The 18229-nt window shown below is 35.4% G+C and overlaps 1 protein-coding gene across 2 annotated transcripts; it reads left to right on the top strand.

Moving 5' to 3' along the window:
- Positions 1-1253: 1253 nt before the first annotated feature.
- LOC128206367 (receptor-type tyrosine-protein phosphatase kappa-like) lies at positions 1254-16343 on the top strand. Of its 2 annotated transcripts, none has more exons than XM_052908762.1 (21): positions 1254-1398; positions 1968-3305; positions 3514-3643; positions 3919-3995; positions 4245-4379; positions 7230-7396; positions 7646-7733; positions 7920-7984; positions 8137-8173; positions 8443-8546; positions 8908-9033; positions 11234-11382; positions 12222-12357; positions 12750-12878; positions 13162-13264; positions 13487-13563; positions 13854-13985; positions 14213-14350; positions 14615-14763; positions 14940-15075; positions 15444-16343. In XM_052908762.1, exons 1-21 carry the CDS (start codon positions 1323-1325, stop codon positions 15525-15527), a joined length of 3576 nt encoding a protein of 1191 aa, XP_052764722.1. In that variant the 5' UTR covers positions 1254-1322; the 3' UTR covers positions 15528-16343. The 2 variants fall into 2 exon arrangements, with proteins under 2 accessions (XP_052764722.1, XP_052764723.1); XM_052908763.1 differs by having other exon boundaries at positions 1968-3263.
- The last annotated feature ends 1886 nt before the right edge of the window (positions 16344-18229 follow it).

An 18229-nucleotide genomic window follows, 5' to 3' on the forward strand; every position in this document is an offset into this window, starting at 1 on the left:
GATGAAGTAAAAATAATAACACCCACTCCGTGTCTGAAACTTTTTGTGATTACCTCACTAACAATACGAGGTGCTTTTATTGTTGGCATCAGGTCAGTAATGGCCAGTTCAACTCTTTGTTTACACTGATATGTTTCATAACTCTTCTTTTTCTTCCTTTCATAATTTATACCCCTTCTGTTAACCTACAAATACATCTGTTCAATAATACTGATGTTTTATGGACATGTTTATAAGCTTTCGTATTAAAAGTAAAACCATGAATTTTATACACTTTATGAGCCTATTATGGGCTTGAATTCAACGTGATGAAACTAAAATTTGATAATTGGCAATAATGTTCTGTTCCCTTCCATGGGTTGATAAAATTTGCACACTAACTTGTATTTGAACAAATCCTGGAAATTTTATTTCAAAACGCATTTGAACTCTGTGTTCAGGTCAATATTTATAATCCATTAAAGGATCTAAAGTTATGTTTTTAAAATTTATGGCGATCTCTCAACATTAGTGTAGCGATTTAACTGATTGACACAACTGAGTGATTTCTTCTTTTCAATAAACAGTTGTATTAAAAGATTTTAAAAAAGGCGAACACAATTCCCTTCAATTTTTATTTTTATTTTTATTCCTCCTCCTTGTCATTTTAGAGATCTCCCGTAAATCTAAAGATAAAAACTTTGGCCTGAAATATGTTGAACGTGCAGGTAAATGAGGATTTCATTATTCTTTGTGATTTGAAGCTGACGGGTCAATGTACATTGCGGGATCAACCATCGGACAATGTCGAGCAAGGTCATTTTCTAACTTCTAATTTTCATCTGCTCCTCAGCCCGCATGACTTTCTATCAGTAAAGATTACATCATTTCCAATTACTTCCTATCCAAAAAAATACATAATAAAGAATAGATATCTTAACCTCTTGCATGAATTATAAAATATTTAAAAAAATACTTATTCGGAGTTATTTTATACACAATCACTTACACGCCTGATTTATTCATTTTACCAAGTTAAATACACGCTCGAATACATATCAATCTAACATAAATGATTATGCATACTGAATCATGAATGTGTATTCGAAACATGATTTTCTTATTTGACCCAAACAAGGTGAACCAAAATATACATTTACATTATACACGCCTGAATGTGACATTCAATTTAAACGACCCAAGTTTCAGAAGAAAACCGCCGTTTTTAATCTTCCACGTCTATATCGATAAATGTTTAAGTATTAACACGCCGGCTTAGTCTACTATTATTTACCTGAATAATATATATTCAGATAGATTGTTCAGCTGATTTGGATATAAAGATGAATAGTTCAAACAAATCATATATAGGTATATTTATTATCTTGATAAATGCCAATTCCTGCGTCTCGACGACAAGTAAGTAAATTGCTGTATTTTGCTTCTTATTTTCAATTTCAAACATTTTCATAAAACAACTTAAATGGCTTTGAATTTCTATTTTCGATTGCATGTATCGTATATAGATTGGTTTTTCAGAAGATATGTTTTGTGTTCTGTATGTTGTAATTTAGTCGCTACATATATCTATATTATATATTTCATAAAATATATTTCATGAAACGTGTTAAAGTACCACGAATACAATTCATAGTTTTTGATCATATATCACCAGAGCATTGTTTTGTAATGTATTTTCGTTTGTAAATATCAACCTCCTTGGTTCAATGAAATGATCATGTAAGATATTTATTACCAATCAATAGTATTCAACACAACACCAAATCTTTTTTTGTATTTCAATTAACCTTAAAAGTTTTCTATAATTTTGTATTGACTGTATCAAATAGTTTAGGATCAAGGAATAATGTTACAACCATCAAGCCTACATATGATCCAAAACGTCGTATTTTTTAACAGTAAGAATTTGATTCTGTTTTGAGAAAATGTCTACTTTATGGACTACATTTTTTTTAAATTCACTTCAGGTTGTTTTGCAAACTGCGCATCATGTTCAAATTCAATCGTATGCACATCATGTGACTCTGGATACTACTTACGGTCAGCTGATGAATGTACAGCGTGCACGTACGTAGGAACGAACTGTGTTACTTGCAGTAATGAAACGCATTGTAACGAATGTAGGCCAGGATTTTGGGGCACAACTTGTAGATCTTTTTGTTCCGAAGGTTGTATCACAGAAACGTGTAATTTGTTTGATGGAACATGTACTTGTAAATCAGGTTTTTATGGACCTACATGCCAACTCCAGTGTTCGGAAAACTGCCTAACTGGCACATGTGGGACTAATGGTGAATGTGATTGCAAAAACGGGTATTATGGAAATCAGTGTAATGGAAACTGCTTTGCTGATTGTGAGAAATGCTCTGATGGCTCATCTTGTTCTGTGTGTCCCACTGGAAGATTCGGACAACTTTGTGGTTATACGTGTGAATGCAATGGAAGATGCGATATACTCACTGGTGAGTGTATAACTGAAATGTGTCCTGATACGTGCGCATCATGTAGAGAAAGTAATCAGTGCAGTGGGTGCACTATCGGTTGGTATGGTGCACGATGTAACAACACTTGTTTAAATAAATGCAATGGGGGTTGTGAGCAATACTACGGTCATTGCAATGCATGCTATACTGGCTATTTTGGAAGAAAATGTGATATGCTATGCACTCAATGTCGTGGTAGTAACTGCAATCAAGAGGGGGAGTGTATGTTGTGTGAAGATGGCAATTATGGACCATTATGTAATAAAACCTGTTCTGAGGATTGTGTTGGCAATACCTGCAACAAGATAGATGGATCGTGTCAACATCATGTTCAGTGTCCAGGGAACTGTGTCAGTTGTACGGACAGCGTACATTGCACTGAATGCAATGTTTATTATTACGGTTCTCTTTGTGCGTTAATTTGTAACAGTACGTGCAAAGGTGGCCGTTGTGATATAGAATCTGGTCGTTGTGAGAATTGCGAGTCATCATATTATGGGGACTTTTGCGAAAATCGTTGTAGCCTTACGTGTGCCTCTGCTGGTTGTGAAAGGCAAACCGGTGCTTGTTTTGGATGTAAAGAACTATCAGTTCATGGCCCGTTCTGTAATTTAACTTGCAGTAATAACTGTACAGATCGGCAATGTTCACAAGAAAACGGTCATTGCTCAAATGGTTGTATCCCTAACCATTATGGTTCAATGTGTGACAGCATCTGCTCCGAAAACTGTGCAAATACTACAACGGACTCAAAATGCGACTCTTCTGGAAATTGTTTAAGTAGGTGTTTTGATGGTTTCATTAGCGAAAAGTGTATGCAAGGTACGTTGTATACTTTGCGCAGCATTTTTGGAATTGGTTAATAATGATAAATTAACTAAATTATGTTTACTCAAACTCCTGTAGAATCTTTTCGTAGACTTTGGAATACACGCAAGGTCTTTATGAAACTAGACTAGAAACATTATTTTGTACTCTTCAAATCAAGAGGCGCAAGGACATTGAATAGGTTATGTTGAATATATTTCAGTGAATGGGACAAACGCGGAGAACGGGAAAAGTGATACACAGGTGTCGGCAGCTGTTATTGGAGGAGCAGTCTCAGGGTTAATGGCGTTTGTTGTAATCATCGTTCTGATTGTTGTCTTCCTGAAAAGAAGGTAAATTATTAGGCAAAATGTCATGTTAATATTTTAAAACCGAGTTATATTCTTGTTAATGGAAACATATTGCATATTTAACTTCTGTAATACTACTTTGCGAACGGATCGCAATTGTATTATGAAGTAATTGAAGACTAGCAGGCTGGTAGGATAATTTCATTTTTATAATTATGTACAAGAAACAAGTTGCTGCTTTTCGTCGTCTATTGTTTTAGATTATGCTGTATTTAAATTGACTCAGCGTTTACTAGTTTAACAATATTTGTATTTAGAAGAAACAGTAAGCCCTACGAAGATCGAATTGACGAAATCGATCATGAGTACCACACAATAGAGTCATTGCATGGAGGTAAAATGTATATTTTCTTCACCAGTGTTAGTCGTATTAAATATTTTCTGCTGTTTATTTTGCTTATAAGTTACAAGCAAATATACATTTTAATGATACCAACAGTTACGGGTAACCAGTCATCACATTTAAACACTGTATATCGGATACCTGTATTCAATTACTAATAGGAAACCAAAATAAAAATGGTTAGAGGTACTAGTACTTTATATAACCCAATTTGTATGTTTTGTGTTACTGATTTTATAGTGAAACAAGTTTCCATGAAAGCAACAACCGCAGTTTCGTTGGGAACATCAAACGTTAGTTTCAACCATGTATCGAATACAATTATGCTTGGTGGTGGCTTAGAAACAGCAACGGACGATGACGATCTTGAAATTGGTTAGTTTGAAACAAATGTTTTACATAATGATAATAAGCGTTATAATTAGGTATGTATGTATAAGGCTGATGATTCTTAATAATAAGATGAAAGCACAGCTTTTGCAATAATAATGTGATCGACGCCTTCCACTGTTTCTTTGTCATTGGATATAACGAAGTCGTTGTATTAGTTCAGTTGAGTTTTATGTAAACTACCTAAAATACGAAGACCTGTCCGATGTAGTTAAACAGTCTAAGATGTATATTAACGCGGTAATATTTATCTTCGGTGCCTTTCGAGTTTGAGATGATAGAGAAGTGGAGCTTTCTATACAATATACAACTTCACTAGCTATCTAACGTTTTCGTATAATTCAGTGATTTAATTCAAATTTGATAGCTTAAAGGATGCAAGTTCGAATCATGTTTTTTATCTTTTCTTAAAAAGCTTTTTTATTTCCCCCGCTTTCCATCAACGTGACTATTATCCCCATGACTAGTTATACTTTCATATGATATTTGGAACTTAAAACAGGCACAACAACGAAATTTCGGAGAGGAAGATTGAAAGTATCTATTTTTCGGCCGTTTAACGTAATTTTAATTCAACAAAAAACATTGACAGGATACAGGAATAAGAATTTGAGTGTAGAAACAATTTAAACAAATAACAAGCTATCTATTTAGGTTCCAAACTGTAAGCCCTCTAACATAAACACTTAAGAATCAAAGAATGTTCTCATTGCAATATTTTTATCGATGTTTGATTCTCGAGAAACAAAATCGGTAACGTGGAAGGACCGACGATAAATATTGCTAATGCATTACCAGCTTAGTCTTGCACCTGTCTTTGCCTTTGTGATTATACACATGTGACAGGTTAATTGCCCATGTAGGTATGCACCTGTGACAGTTTCATTACCCGTGTAGTTATGCACATGTGACAATTTCAATTCTCGTGTAGTTATGCACTTGTGACAATTTCATTGGCCGTGTGATTATGCACCTGTGACAATTTCATTGCCCGTGTAGTCATGCACTTGTGACAGTCTCATTGCCGGTGTAGGTATGCACCTGTGACAATTTCATTGTCCGTGTAATAATGCATCTGTGACAAATTTATTGACCGTGTAATTTTGCACATGTGACAGTTTCAATTCCAGTGTAGATATACACTTGTGACAGTTTCATTGTCCGTGTAATTCTGCACCTGTGACAATTTCATTGCCCGTGTAATAATGCACCAGTGACAGTTTCATTGACCGTGTAATTTTCACCTGTGACAAATTCATTGTTCGTGTAGTTATGAACCTGTGACAATTTCATTACCCGTGTAGTTATGCACCTGTGACAGTTTCATTGCCCGTGTAGTTATACACCTGTGACAGTTTCATTACCCGTGTAGTTATGCACCTGTGACAGTTTCATTGCCCGTGTAGTTATACACCTGTGACAGTTTTATTGCCCATGTAGTTATGCACATGTGACAGTTTCATTGACCGTGTAGTTATACACATGTGACAGTTTTATTGCCCGTGTAGTTATGCACCTGTGACAGTTTCATTACCCGTGTAGTTATGCACCTGTGACAATTTCATTACCCGTGTAGTTATGAACCTGTGACAATTTCATTACCCGTGTAGTTATGCACCTGTGACAGTTTCATTGCCCGTGTAGTTATACACCTGTGACAGTTTTATTGCCCATGTAGTTATGCACATGTGACAGTTTCATTGACCGTGTAGTTATACACATGTGACAGTTTTATTGCCCGTGTAATAATGCACCAGTGCCAGTTTCATTGACCGCGTAATTTTCACCTGTGACAAATTCATTGTTCGTATAGTTATGCACATGTGACAGTTTCATTGACCGTGTAGTTATACACATGTGACAGTTTTATTGCCCGTGTAATAATGCACCAGTGCCAGTTTCATTGACCGCGTAATTTTCACCTGTGACAATTTCATTGCCCGTGTAGTTATGCACCTGTGACAGTTTCCATTGCCCGTGTAGTTATGCACCTGTGACAGTTTCATTGCCAGTGAAGTTATCCACATGTGAAAGTTTCATTGCCCGTGTAGTTATGCACCTGTGACAATTTCATTGCCAGTGAAGTTATCCACATGTGAAAGTTTCATTGCCCGTGTAGTTATGCACCTGTGACAATTTCATTACCCGTGTAGTTATGCACCTGTGACAATTTCATTGCCCGTGTAGTTATGCACCTGTGACAAAATTCATTGCCCGTGTAGTTATGCACCTGGGACAGTTTCATTGCCCGTGTAGTTATACACCTGTGACAGTTTTATTGCCCATGTAGTTATGCACATGTGACAGTTTTATTGCCCATGTAGTTATACACATGTGACAGTTTCATTGCCCGTGTAGTTATGCACCTGTGACAGTTTCATTGCCCATGTAGTTATACACATGTGACAGTTTCATTGCCCGTGTAGTTATGCACCTGTGGCAGTCTCATTACCCGTTTAGTTATGCACATGTGACAGTTTCATTGCCCGTGTAGTTATTCAATTGTGACAATTTCATTGCCCGTGTAGTTGTGCACCTGTGACAGTTTCATTGCCCGTGTTTTTATGCACCTTTGACAATTTCATTGCCCGTGTTATTGCGCACCTGTGACAGTTTCATTGCCCGTGTTATTGTGCATCTGTGGCAGTTTCACTGCCCGTGTTATTATGCGCATGTTGCAGTTTCATTGCCGGTGTAATAATACACATGTGACAGATCCATTGGCCGTGCAATTATGCACATGTGACAGTTGCCCATTTTTGATTTCACCTGTGACAGTTTAAATTAAACGGACAAAACCACATTGTGATATAAACCAACATCTATTCATAACAGATTTCGACGAAGAGAGAAGGTCCGAGAAGAGGAAACTGATCAAGAGGGTTGAGGAGAATGTTTATTACATCGGGATACAGGATATCGAGAAACGGAAAGTGAAAGTGGGGGAGCTGGCGGCTTTTGTGGCTGGAAAAACTCTGGATTACTATGAGGAAGAATTCGATGTACTTATCAGTATTTTACATATCACAACTTATCATAAAACATTAAAAGTACATTTTATTGTTGTATGTTTATTTCACAAATTATTATAAAACATTAAAAGTATCTTTTATTTTTGTTTGTGTATTTCCTCAAATAAGTAACATAAGTAAAACAAATTTAAATGACTATAAATGCTTTAAAATCAATTTAGATTATTTTCACTATGGTGCGAATTTCATTGGCCTATATTTGCTTCTTATCTCCTGAAGAAATTCTCTGACGGCCTCACAAGGAGCTGTGACGCTGCCAAATTACCTCAAAACAGGGCGAAGAACAGATACAAGGGATTATATGCATGTAACAATACCATTGGAGCTAGATTATCGAAATACACCGATCAATGGGCAGTAATCACTAATAAACATTAATTATATGTTTGTTCATTTAAACATGCATTTTTGGTTATTTTTGAATAAATATCAAGAATAGTTGCTATTTGAGGTTTGTCTGTATATATTAATAGGATGCAAATTGTGTTTTCAGATGATGCAACAAGGGTGAAAGTGACTGGTTTTGATACTGATTACATCAATGCTAACTACATCGATGTATGTAAACTATAATACGAATACAGATCAAATGCTTGTTTACTATAGCATTTGTATTGTGAAGTAGTGTTGAGCTTAAATTGAAATGAATCAAAACCATATTAAGTAGAGTTATAACAATTTTGACATTTACTTTGATAATCTATTTGCAGGGTTTCAATGAGAGAAATGCGTACATTGCTTCGCTTGGTAAGAACAAACATTGCATTTATACGGTTCAGAAAATTACGTGTCAATGAAACCTTCATTTTTGCTTGCTTTGATCCTCCAGTAATTAATTTTACTGGAACATTGCAAATCAATTACCTGTGTACTATTCTGTTCTAAGAATGAGACGGACTACTTTATTACACGCTTTCTTTAAATACGAAACAACCAATTATATACATGCCTGAATGACAAATACAGCATAAACAACACGATTGCTACCGTTTATATGGTGTTTGTTTTATCCCCAGGTCCAATGTCGAAACAGATGGGAGACTTTGGCATGTTCTGGAATATGATTTGGCAACAGAAGTTGGAGAAGATTGTCATGGTTACCAACCTGATGGAAGAAGGGGTATAAATTCAATGATTGTCCAAACGTAATCCCGCGGATATATGTTCACGTAAACATTGGAAAACCTTAATTAAGTATTCAAGTATACCAATATTTCGAAAAGTATAAATATATTGAAAAAGGTTTCATTCACTTATTTTTTTTCGAGTTTTTGAATGCCATTTTAGTGTATAACATATTCGCAATGTTACCATTGATATGAAAAGACATCGATATACATGTATGTGTAAGTCAAATTCAATTAGTGCAATCGCTAAGGCGTTTGGATGTTGAACGTATCACATGGTAACACACGGCAACACAACAAATTTTTTAAACAGATTTTATAATTGGTATCTAAATCCTGTTTTATACCATTCAGAAGGAGAAATGCGAGCGGTACTGGCCTCGTGTTGGGACCACTAAAGACTACAGCGGGGTGAAGGTCACCTGTCAGAGCGAGGATGAGTATGCAGAGTTTACGAGAAGGTTGCTGCTCCTAAATGATGTAAGCGTAGTTCGATGTTATTGTAACATAAATGTATTATTACATACACAACTTTTGTTCATTTTTATAATAATTTTAATGCGTACCTATATGAAATATTGTTTTAACATGTGACTTAAAGGAAAAATAGGAACCTTTTTGCCGCGACTGCAATTAAAATAATTGTTTACAATGCATATATTTTTTTCTAAATAAAATATTGTTCCTTATTAACGAACTTGAATCTTAACAACTATTATAATATGCATTAACATAAATCAGTGAGTCGGGTGTATGTACTTTTCAATTCAAACACTTGACATTACAAGCATTCACCATAACTTGTGAAAATTAGGCAAAATACCCGGAAGATTAAATAGTACTCAAAACTTAATGTTAAGCGTCCGTAAATGCTGATAATTATTCTCACTTCACGCTATACAAATAAGCACAAAAGAACACAAAAATATTGCCATTATATGGAAGAATATTCATAACTTTCTCTGTGCAAGCATTACTATAGCATTAAATGTGTTCGTTTAAAGTCCTTTGCTCAATTATATGAAACTATTTATACTGATACATAGGTAATAAATGAAACAAAAGACACCTTAACAATAATTGAAATATTACTGTCAGCTACAGCGCGATGAAGGGCACCTATCAGAGCGAGGAAGTATGACTTAAAAGTTCCGTTGACGCGACTGAATCAAAATGCAGTACTCGAATTATAATATTAATTTAGTGTATGCAATTATTTGTTGACCAATAAAAAGGTACTTTCGGGCTGTGGCCACACACTTTCTTTAGCGCATAAAATATTTCAGCCATTGTGTACCTCATGTCTTTTCTATATTAACAAATGTGCTTAGACGACCAATTTAAATCTTAACATTTATAATCGTAGTCATCAAATCAATCAATGATTCGGATATGTCTACTAGTTTAAACCCTTGAACGTCTCAACCATTCATTATTTTGTTTGACAAAGCTTAAAGAAAATATAGGCAAAATACACGGAAGTTTAAATAGTAAGCAAACCTAAACTTAAAGCACCCGTAAATGCTGATGATTATTTCGACTTCACGCTACCGGAATAAGCACAAAATATTTACGGAGCGATAGACACTGTATTGAAGCTTTTAACCTCCTGCGTTCAGTTGAGAGTGAAGCGATAAAATGTGTATTTACTTTCTATATACGTATTAAATTACATTTTTAAAGCGATGTATCCAATTATTCTGCTTATTGATATCAATATCAATATAAACATTGCAAAGAAAGATAACCAGCTTTTACTCGTTATATGCTTCCTTATGAGTTGCTGTTTAAAATATTACACAAATAATACAAACTTATTCAATAATAATAATGATGTTGAAAGGTAGAAAAAAGTGAACTAGTCAAAGTATTAAATAAATAATACATCACATAAACGCTTACTTTGTAGAAGGATCAATGCTCTTAAGAACGGAGTTGAAGTATATGTTTCTACCTGGAGTACACTTAAATGTAAAGATTATTAAAATCCATTTCCGTAATTGAGTTTTTATGAAAAAAGAGTCAGGTAATTTGGTGTCAGGATCAGAGAGTATGTGATGTTTAAGATTGTAAAGGAGTGTATCAATTGAAACTTGGTAGCAATATGCCATCCCCTTGATTACAACATCATGGCTGTATGGCATCAACAAAAGAACAACATTAACAATGATACATTGTTTGAGGTATATACAATTTACAACTATGCACAATCTCATTTAAAACAGATTCATGGTGTTACGCTATCGTTTCACAACGTAATGCAATGGAAATCAGCGTAAAGCGAACGCGACGAGATTAATAACCGGAAAACATTTGATTGTTTCAGACGCAAGCAACAATAAAACTACTTTAAATTTTAATGACACCGCCTTTGGGCCATTTCAAAAATATAGGCAATATATATATGAGAGGGAAACAGAGAGAGAGAGAGAGAGAGAGAGAGAGAGAGACAGAGAGACAGAGACAGACAGACAGAGATAGGGCGCAAGGGAGAGAGGGCGCAAGGGAGGAGAGGGGGAGGTGTCCGTAAAATATTATATTATATTATGGAGTCCATAAAAAGCAGGTTATTTCACAAACAGGAATATATGACCTGATTCAACGTACACCACGCTAGTATGTTTAATTAATAATAGGGACAAATACCATCAGCTGGAATACATAACAATAACTATTTCAGGGCGAATCGGAGAGGCAGCTGCACCACCTTCACTTCACGGCCTGGCCTGATAGGGGAATCCCAGAGGACGTCACAGCGCTGATTGAGTTCCGACATAGAGTGCTCAATTCTACTGCTCATCTCGACGGTCCAACGCTGGTTCATTGCAGGTGTGGATTATTTATCGTCATTGAACGTTTGCACCTGTTATAAAAGTAATATTTGAGAGCAATATAGAGAATTCCAAACAATTGAACATAGAATTGTTCTTATTTTGTACCAGTTCGTGCCAACGAGGAATTCGAGCCAAGCTTGTTTGAACTAACGGGGTTCGAATAGTATTGCAAGTGCGAGATGTTTTTATTGCATATTTAAAAGCCCTTGCCATGTTATGAACGTCAAAGATCAGAGTGTCACGGTGCTGATTAAGTTTACAAAGATGGTTCTCATTACTGATTGACCTGTACTTGTTTATGTCCGTACGCTGCATATAAGCAAATAAGATCATTATTTTAATAAATATGTCCTTCAAGAAATGTTTTACAACCCAGGTAAGGCTTTATTGGATCATTTCAAAGAAAGAAACAGAACGAACTAGTGGAATTAAAAATGAAGGGCAAGAGCATAAGGTCAGACAGATATCACAGATACTGTGTACGTTTAGTACTGTGATTTTCTTTGTAAGTGTTGAAACAGAATCAGCAATAAGCACATCTGAAGCTATATTGTATCTTCCTCAAAAGGCTCATGTAAAGGCTTGTAGTAATGGTGTCCTCCTCTCATTCAAGAGGTCCTGTTTCCGAGCGCCACCAGAACCATTACTTGGCCTGTAAATTATGACACTGATGACACAGAATTGGTTTCCGAACGGACTCGAGAGTGATTTATATCAGCTTTCAGCACTCTTTATAATGGAGTTGATAATACATTTCTATAAATTAATTAATAGCGCATAGCCTTAAACCATTTGTTGCGATCGATATATGTCATATATGGGTGTTACTTTTAGTGCGGGAATCGGTCGAACAGGGACCTATATTGCGTTAGATATTCTAACAAAGGAAGGAAATTCGAACAAGGCCGTTGAGATTCCAGGATGCATCATCAATATGAGACAGAACAGGCCAAACATGGTCCAGACAGCGGTAGGTTGATATTTAAATCCTTGAACCACAAATAACGTAGCGTGAGTGACGAAGTAATAGAGAAGTACAGTACAGGCAATATCGATAAAACTGTATTTTTTTACTTGATATCTTGCCTTAGAAAGCGTGTTCTTTATTGTTTGTAACTCAGTTATGCATGTCTTTATACAATAGCTGGACATATACTGTCTCAGATAAAAATAAACTGTCTCCCTTTGCAGCCTCAATTGCTTATCAGTTTTATAATTTCTCTTGCAAGTTTTTTTGTCTACGTTTGCATGTTATATTTGAACTACGCACTGTTTATGCTTAATTTATGATAGGCCATTCCATAGACCCAATAAACAAGGAAATGAATCATGAGTATAACAGTGTTTATTTCCTTATTTCAGGAACAGTACGAGTTTCTACACCTTGCCCTGGTTCACACCCTGACATTTAACTGTCAGCAGATACCAGGAAAACAGTTTCAGGACTACATGATCGAGACAAGCAAGGGCGATCTTATCAGGCAGTTTAAGGTAACGCAATGTGATATTTTGCTCAAAGTGTGTATGCTTATCAATCTTCAGTTCTCTCAATAAGTAGTTTTATACCGAAAATTACACAGCGATGTTTACTTGGTATATAAAGTGTTTTATCCAGATAAAAACAGTCAAAAGGAAGTAATTTTCCAACCGATTAGGCTCAAATTAATAATTATTTTCAAAATGTATTAGTAGTATGTTTCTTTGAAACATATGTAAATGCATATATACTCAGAACGCAAACGAAAAGGCAATGTAAAGTATTTCTCCTTTGTAGAAAATTACAGACTCTCCCCATGTTGACACTGACGACGAAATCCTTGCTATAGAACGAAACAAGTCTGAGAAAGGAAAGAACAGAAGTGGAGCAGATATTCCAGGTACAAGTTTGTAAAGAATATCGCGTACCCATTTTCCACTTTACGAAACACCCAACATATATCAACAAGCCATACGTAACGCTTCAGCTCTGTTGGCCTAATATCATAACCAGTATAACTGCGCAATGTTGAAATGGCATTCGGTAATGAAATACTGTGCTATTAAAATGTAAAGTTATGGTAACCAAAAAGGTATATAATAAAAAGGGTTATTACTTTCAGGCGATGAATACCGCCCTCGACTTTATCTGGGAATAAGACATGGAGATTCAGACTATGTCAACGCTGTCTTTGTTCATGTAAGGGTGTACTGTGAAAGCATTTATTTATATACATATTATTATTCAACATTTTCAAAGAACATAATCAAGTTTAAAAAGGCTCTTATTTAACCTTCCTCTCATAAACGGTAGTTTCTCAAAACATATACTGCCAGTTTAAGCTGCTAGAAATTTACGTTATGAGAACCTTCATTTGAAAATCCTATTCTGATTGCTTAGATCAGTGCATTCATACCGTTAACTTTAACTGCAGTAATATGCTCGTAAATCGTGTTCGTCCATCGACGTACATTCAATTTGTTTTGCAGGCGTTTCAGGCGAAACGGAAATGCATCGTCGCCCAGTCTCCGATGCCAAATACTGTACAGGACTTCCTGACTTTGGCATACCAAGAAAATTGCTCCTGCATTGTCAGCTTTGAGCAAGGTGACGGCAAGAAGGTACGATTAAGATGATCAATATATTCCGGTCATTTTGTCAAAGTCTGTAATGAGTCGACTCGACGAAATAACATGATATGCAAAGTTCTCTTTTACTGCTGTTTTATTCCGAGACGGGAAAACATGATAAATTTAATTTATATCCTACTTTAGAAGATGTATAAGTCTTAAACAAATCCATATTAATGGAATTTCATTAAAAATGTACTTAACATTATTTCCACCAGGATTTAGGTGAATATTATCCAGCGGACAATCAAGAACTCAAGAAAGGTCAACTGTCCATTTCATGTGGGAGGGATAATGTCAAAAACGAGTACAGTATCCAGAAATGGCTAACTATTGAGTTCAAGGGAAGCACACAGGTTAGTTTAATATCAATCTTATACATGTAACTGATTTTACATCATTTGAAAGAAGATGAACTGTTTTTAAAAACAAGAAGGTAATTTCGATTTTTTAAAAAAGTAAAGGGGTGCCATCAAGAACAAAGCGTAATTTTGAAACTTGCTTTGCTTTCATTGAACAGTATAATTTCTTTGATTGATTAAGTTTTAAACCAGGGGATTTCTATGGCATAAATGTCAATATACGTTTATATATAAGTGTAGTTTAAAATTTTGTTTCAGAGTAAAGGTGGCAAAAGCACATTGCGACACTTTGAGTTTTCAGACTGGAACCAGCCTGGAAATGTTCCACGGAGCCCTGCTAACTATGTTGCATTTCTGAGAGATGTCAAAATGGCATCGTCCAATGGGCCTGTGCTTGTCCATTGCAGGTAGTACAAATTCAAGCTTTTTAATCCATGCATTTGTCGTTGGATTTTATTCCCGAACTTATTTTTACATATCTCGATTGCGGGACTTTGGACCAAATATGGTTTCATTGGGACAACATATGGTTTCATTTGAACTTACATTTACTTTAATCAATCTTATATGCTATATGTTTCAGGGATGGGGGTAGTAAGAGCGGGCTGTTCTGTGTTATGGCATTCCTCGTGGAGAAGATGGTAGTAGAGCACGAGGTCAGTGTGGTAAACGCCGTCAGGAAGGTCAAGGCCAGGAGACCCAATGCCGTACCCAATCAGGTTTGCTAGCCATTTTAATTGGTTTCGATTTTGAAATCACATATATCTGTGCTTGATACAATTGCACAAAATACCTGTTAACGAAATATTCCAAATAAATAAAACCAATATGTGTACACTCCTTAAAAGGATTGGTATACACGCAAAAGGATAATAAAATGTTTGGACTTGCCAAAACGCTCTTTTCCTTTAGCAAATAGTAAGCGTAATGTTAGCTAATTAATTGGAAGGAATAACCCCCTTACCTCCAAGTAATGTACGATATAATATATTCAACTTAATATCCATTTGAAACAATGCAAAGGACGGTGACTCAGAACTTAGTCTATCGCGTGTAACCTGGGTATTTTTATATTCTCTCATTGTAGGCACAGTTCGACTTCTGCCATGATTCTGTTCTGGAGTTCGTTCGTTCGTTCAAAACATACTACAGTTTCGAAGAAGATATATAGTGTGCCATTGAAACCAATACTTAACTATCTTGACATCTTATCTTGTCGACACTTATATATGTTTTTTGTTTATTTTAAATTGCATACCATTGTTTAAAGTACGGGCACTTCAAGTTACATATTAACCCGTGTTCACATTTGTGTTGGTTATATTTAGAATATACAATTCCAACAGTTATTTGGGACTACCGCCTATTCCTGAACTAAAATGAATTTAAACAAAACGGGGACAGCTAAAATGGTATCTTCTCGAAAAACCTATGTAAAAATACTTGTTTGAATATATAGTTGCATCTACACGTAAACTCGATATTTCCATAATGTACTTATATAAAATCAAACAAATTGCTCCGTTTGTGCATCATATTAACATTTCGTATTTGGATTTTGTAAAGCTGTAGATATGCTCCTACCAGTACGGCTTGTTCTGTTACTGTGTTCACAAATGTGTTATATTCAAACACACGTTCCTGCATTCATTTGATTCATGCTTATTCTAAAAATCTGAGCGTCTTTTTTTTCTGTGTAAACTTGAATGAATGTTAAAAGAACTTCTGCAACATGTTGGTCGGTTTATACGTTAACTGGAGTATGATCTATATTAAAAATATTAGATACTTTTTCTGTCTTGCTCATAACTATACAGGACGTACACAGCTTCGACTACGCCAAAAATTAGTTCCGCACAAGGGATAGGCTCTGGAATTGTAAAAAAAGTTATGTAAAACTGTCTTTTAACTGCCGCTTTGTTTCGCTATTTTCGATTAATGATATTTCGCTTTGTGATGCAATTGCTTTGAATGAGTGCTGTACTAAATAAAAAGCTTAACATGTGTTGTGTTAGTTACCTTTTAATACATCAACATGCGTTCAAAGTACTACCTTATGGACTGTTACATGAATAACATTTCCATCGTATGTATACGTCATATAAATTTACAAATGAGCCGCGTCCCACGCACGATATGGGTAAATATCTGAGACATCCGACATTTACGGTTTCCATAAAATTGTATCGCACGATATACCCGCTAACAGCAATATACATTGGTGTTTCAAAACCTATAGGAAAAAAATGTTAGAGTCGTGTAAAAAGCTTATTATTTTGACGCATATTCAATCATGGGGGAAAATGGTGAGTATTTGAGATCGGAAAATATAGATGTACAATATCGGGCCGATATATTTTAAACATAAGATATATATCGAAAAACGATATAGGACCGATATCCTTACGGGTTACGGGAAAATCCTTTCTAACATATTTATTACCGCCTTTGAGTTAAATTTTATTTTATGTTCATTTGTTTGAAACTACCATTTTAATATCTCGAATATCATCAAATCAATTTATATATAAAAGAAATATTAATACTATTTAAAACAAAATCATATAAAATAAGTATAGTCGGACCGGTGGTCTAGTGGTATCAACTTGAATGTCAATCCAGGGGTCGCAGATTCTATTCCCTAACGCACAACTAACAAAATATACTAATCGTCTTCCTGGAGGGACGTTAAATGGGGGTCCCGTGTGATAGTGTTATACACTAGTGCACCTTAAAGAACAAGGGTACCTCTAACCAGAACACTCGCCGAATGGGCATTGCCCGAGTGCGAATATAAATCATGATCGCTACTGTTATCAAAATACAGCAAAAATGTACAGATTTAATTCAAAGTGAACAAAGTATGTTGGAAAATTGCTAAAAACAACAACATTTAAAAACACCGTGCAACAGCTAAACCTGATAAGTCCCCCATATCACAGCGTTACAAAATTTTGCCCAAAGACGTCACCTTGAACTAGGACCAATAACAAATCCTACTCCCAGCCTTCAATGCCAATATTAAACGGTAACTATATCAAACAATATCAGAATACGCTACATATGAGAGACTTTCAACGGACAGAAGCAGTCTTATCATTTGATGCTTGTGTGTTTCGCTGTCTACCTTGTAGAAGGAACATACATGGAATCAATATAAACAAGAGCTCATCTTGCACATATGCATGTAAAGAAAAAAACATATTTTCGATTACTTTTATGAATATTCTTACCTGGTCATGTTTACCACCACGATCCAGCGTTATTCCACCACCAACCAATGTTACCTCCACCAATTTAACTCGCAGCAATTGGAGACGGTGTATTTGTTGATTTTTCATGGGCACCCCTCATTAATTCACAGTCTTCGCATGTATCGGACCTTTGTTGTGGGCGGCTTTAATCTCATGGTTCCAGTAGGTGTTAGGCCATTTATTGAATTTGATATGCGGTAAGTGACATTCTGAATGTTCAGTGTTCTAGTTATAACATTGCTGAGAACTTCAGATGGTTTAAGTGTTAGTGTGGACCCCTTGTATTGCTTCCGAATAAAACTGAATATGTTCTGCCACGCTATAATGCTGTATGGTGTTGATGACATGTACATTTTCGCAATGACAAACCGGGATCATTTATATGTTTAGAGTTCAATGTATGTACATCTGTTTTGCGATTTATTGTTAGTAAGGATAAATAGTTTAAATAAGTATGAATATATCCCAGACATGGTATACATTTGAGTTAATTTAGTTTTCTTGCATTTTATAATATACAAATGATTATCATTATCATTCTGCTTCTTGCAATGTGATAACAAACTAAAGAATTTATATTTATTAGATATAAATAGTTGTTCTAGCACGACAAAGTGGG

This window comes from Mya arenaria, chromosome 10, assembly GCF_026914265.1.
Source record: "Mya arenaria isolate MELC-2E11 chromosome 10, ASM2691426v1".
Lineage (NCBI taxonomy): Eukaryota > Metazoa > Mollusca > Bivalvia > Myida > Myidae > Mya > Mya arenaria.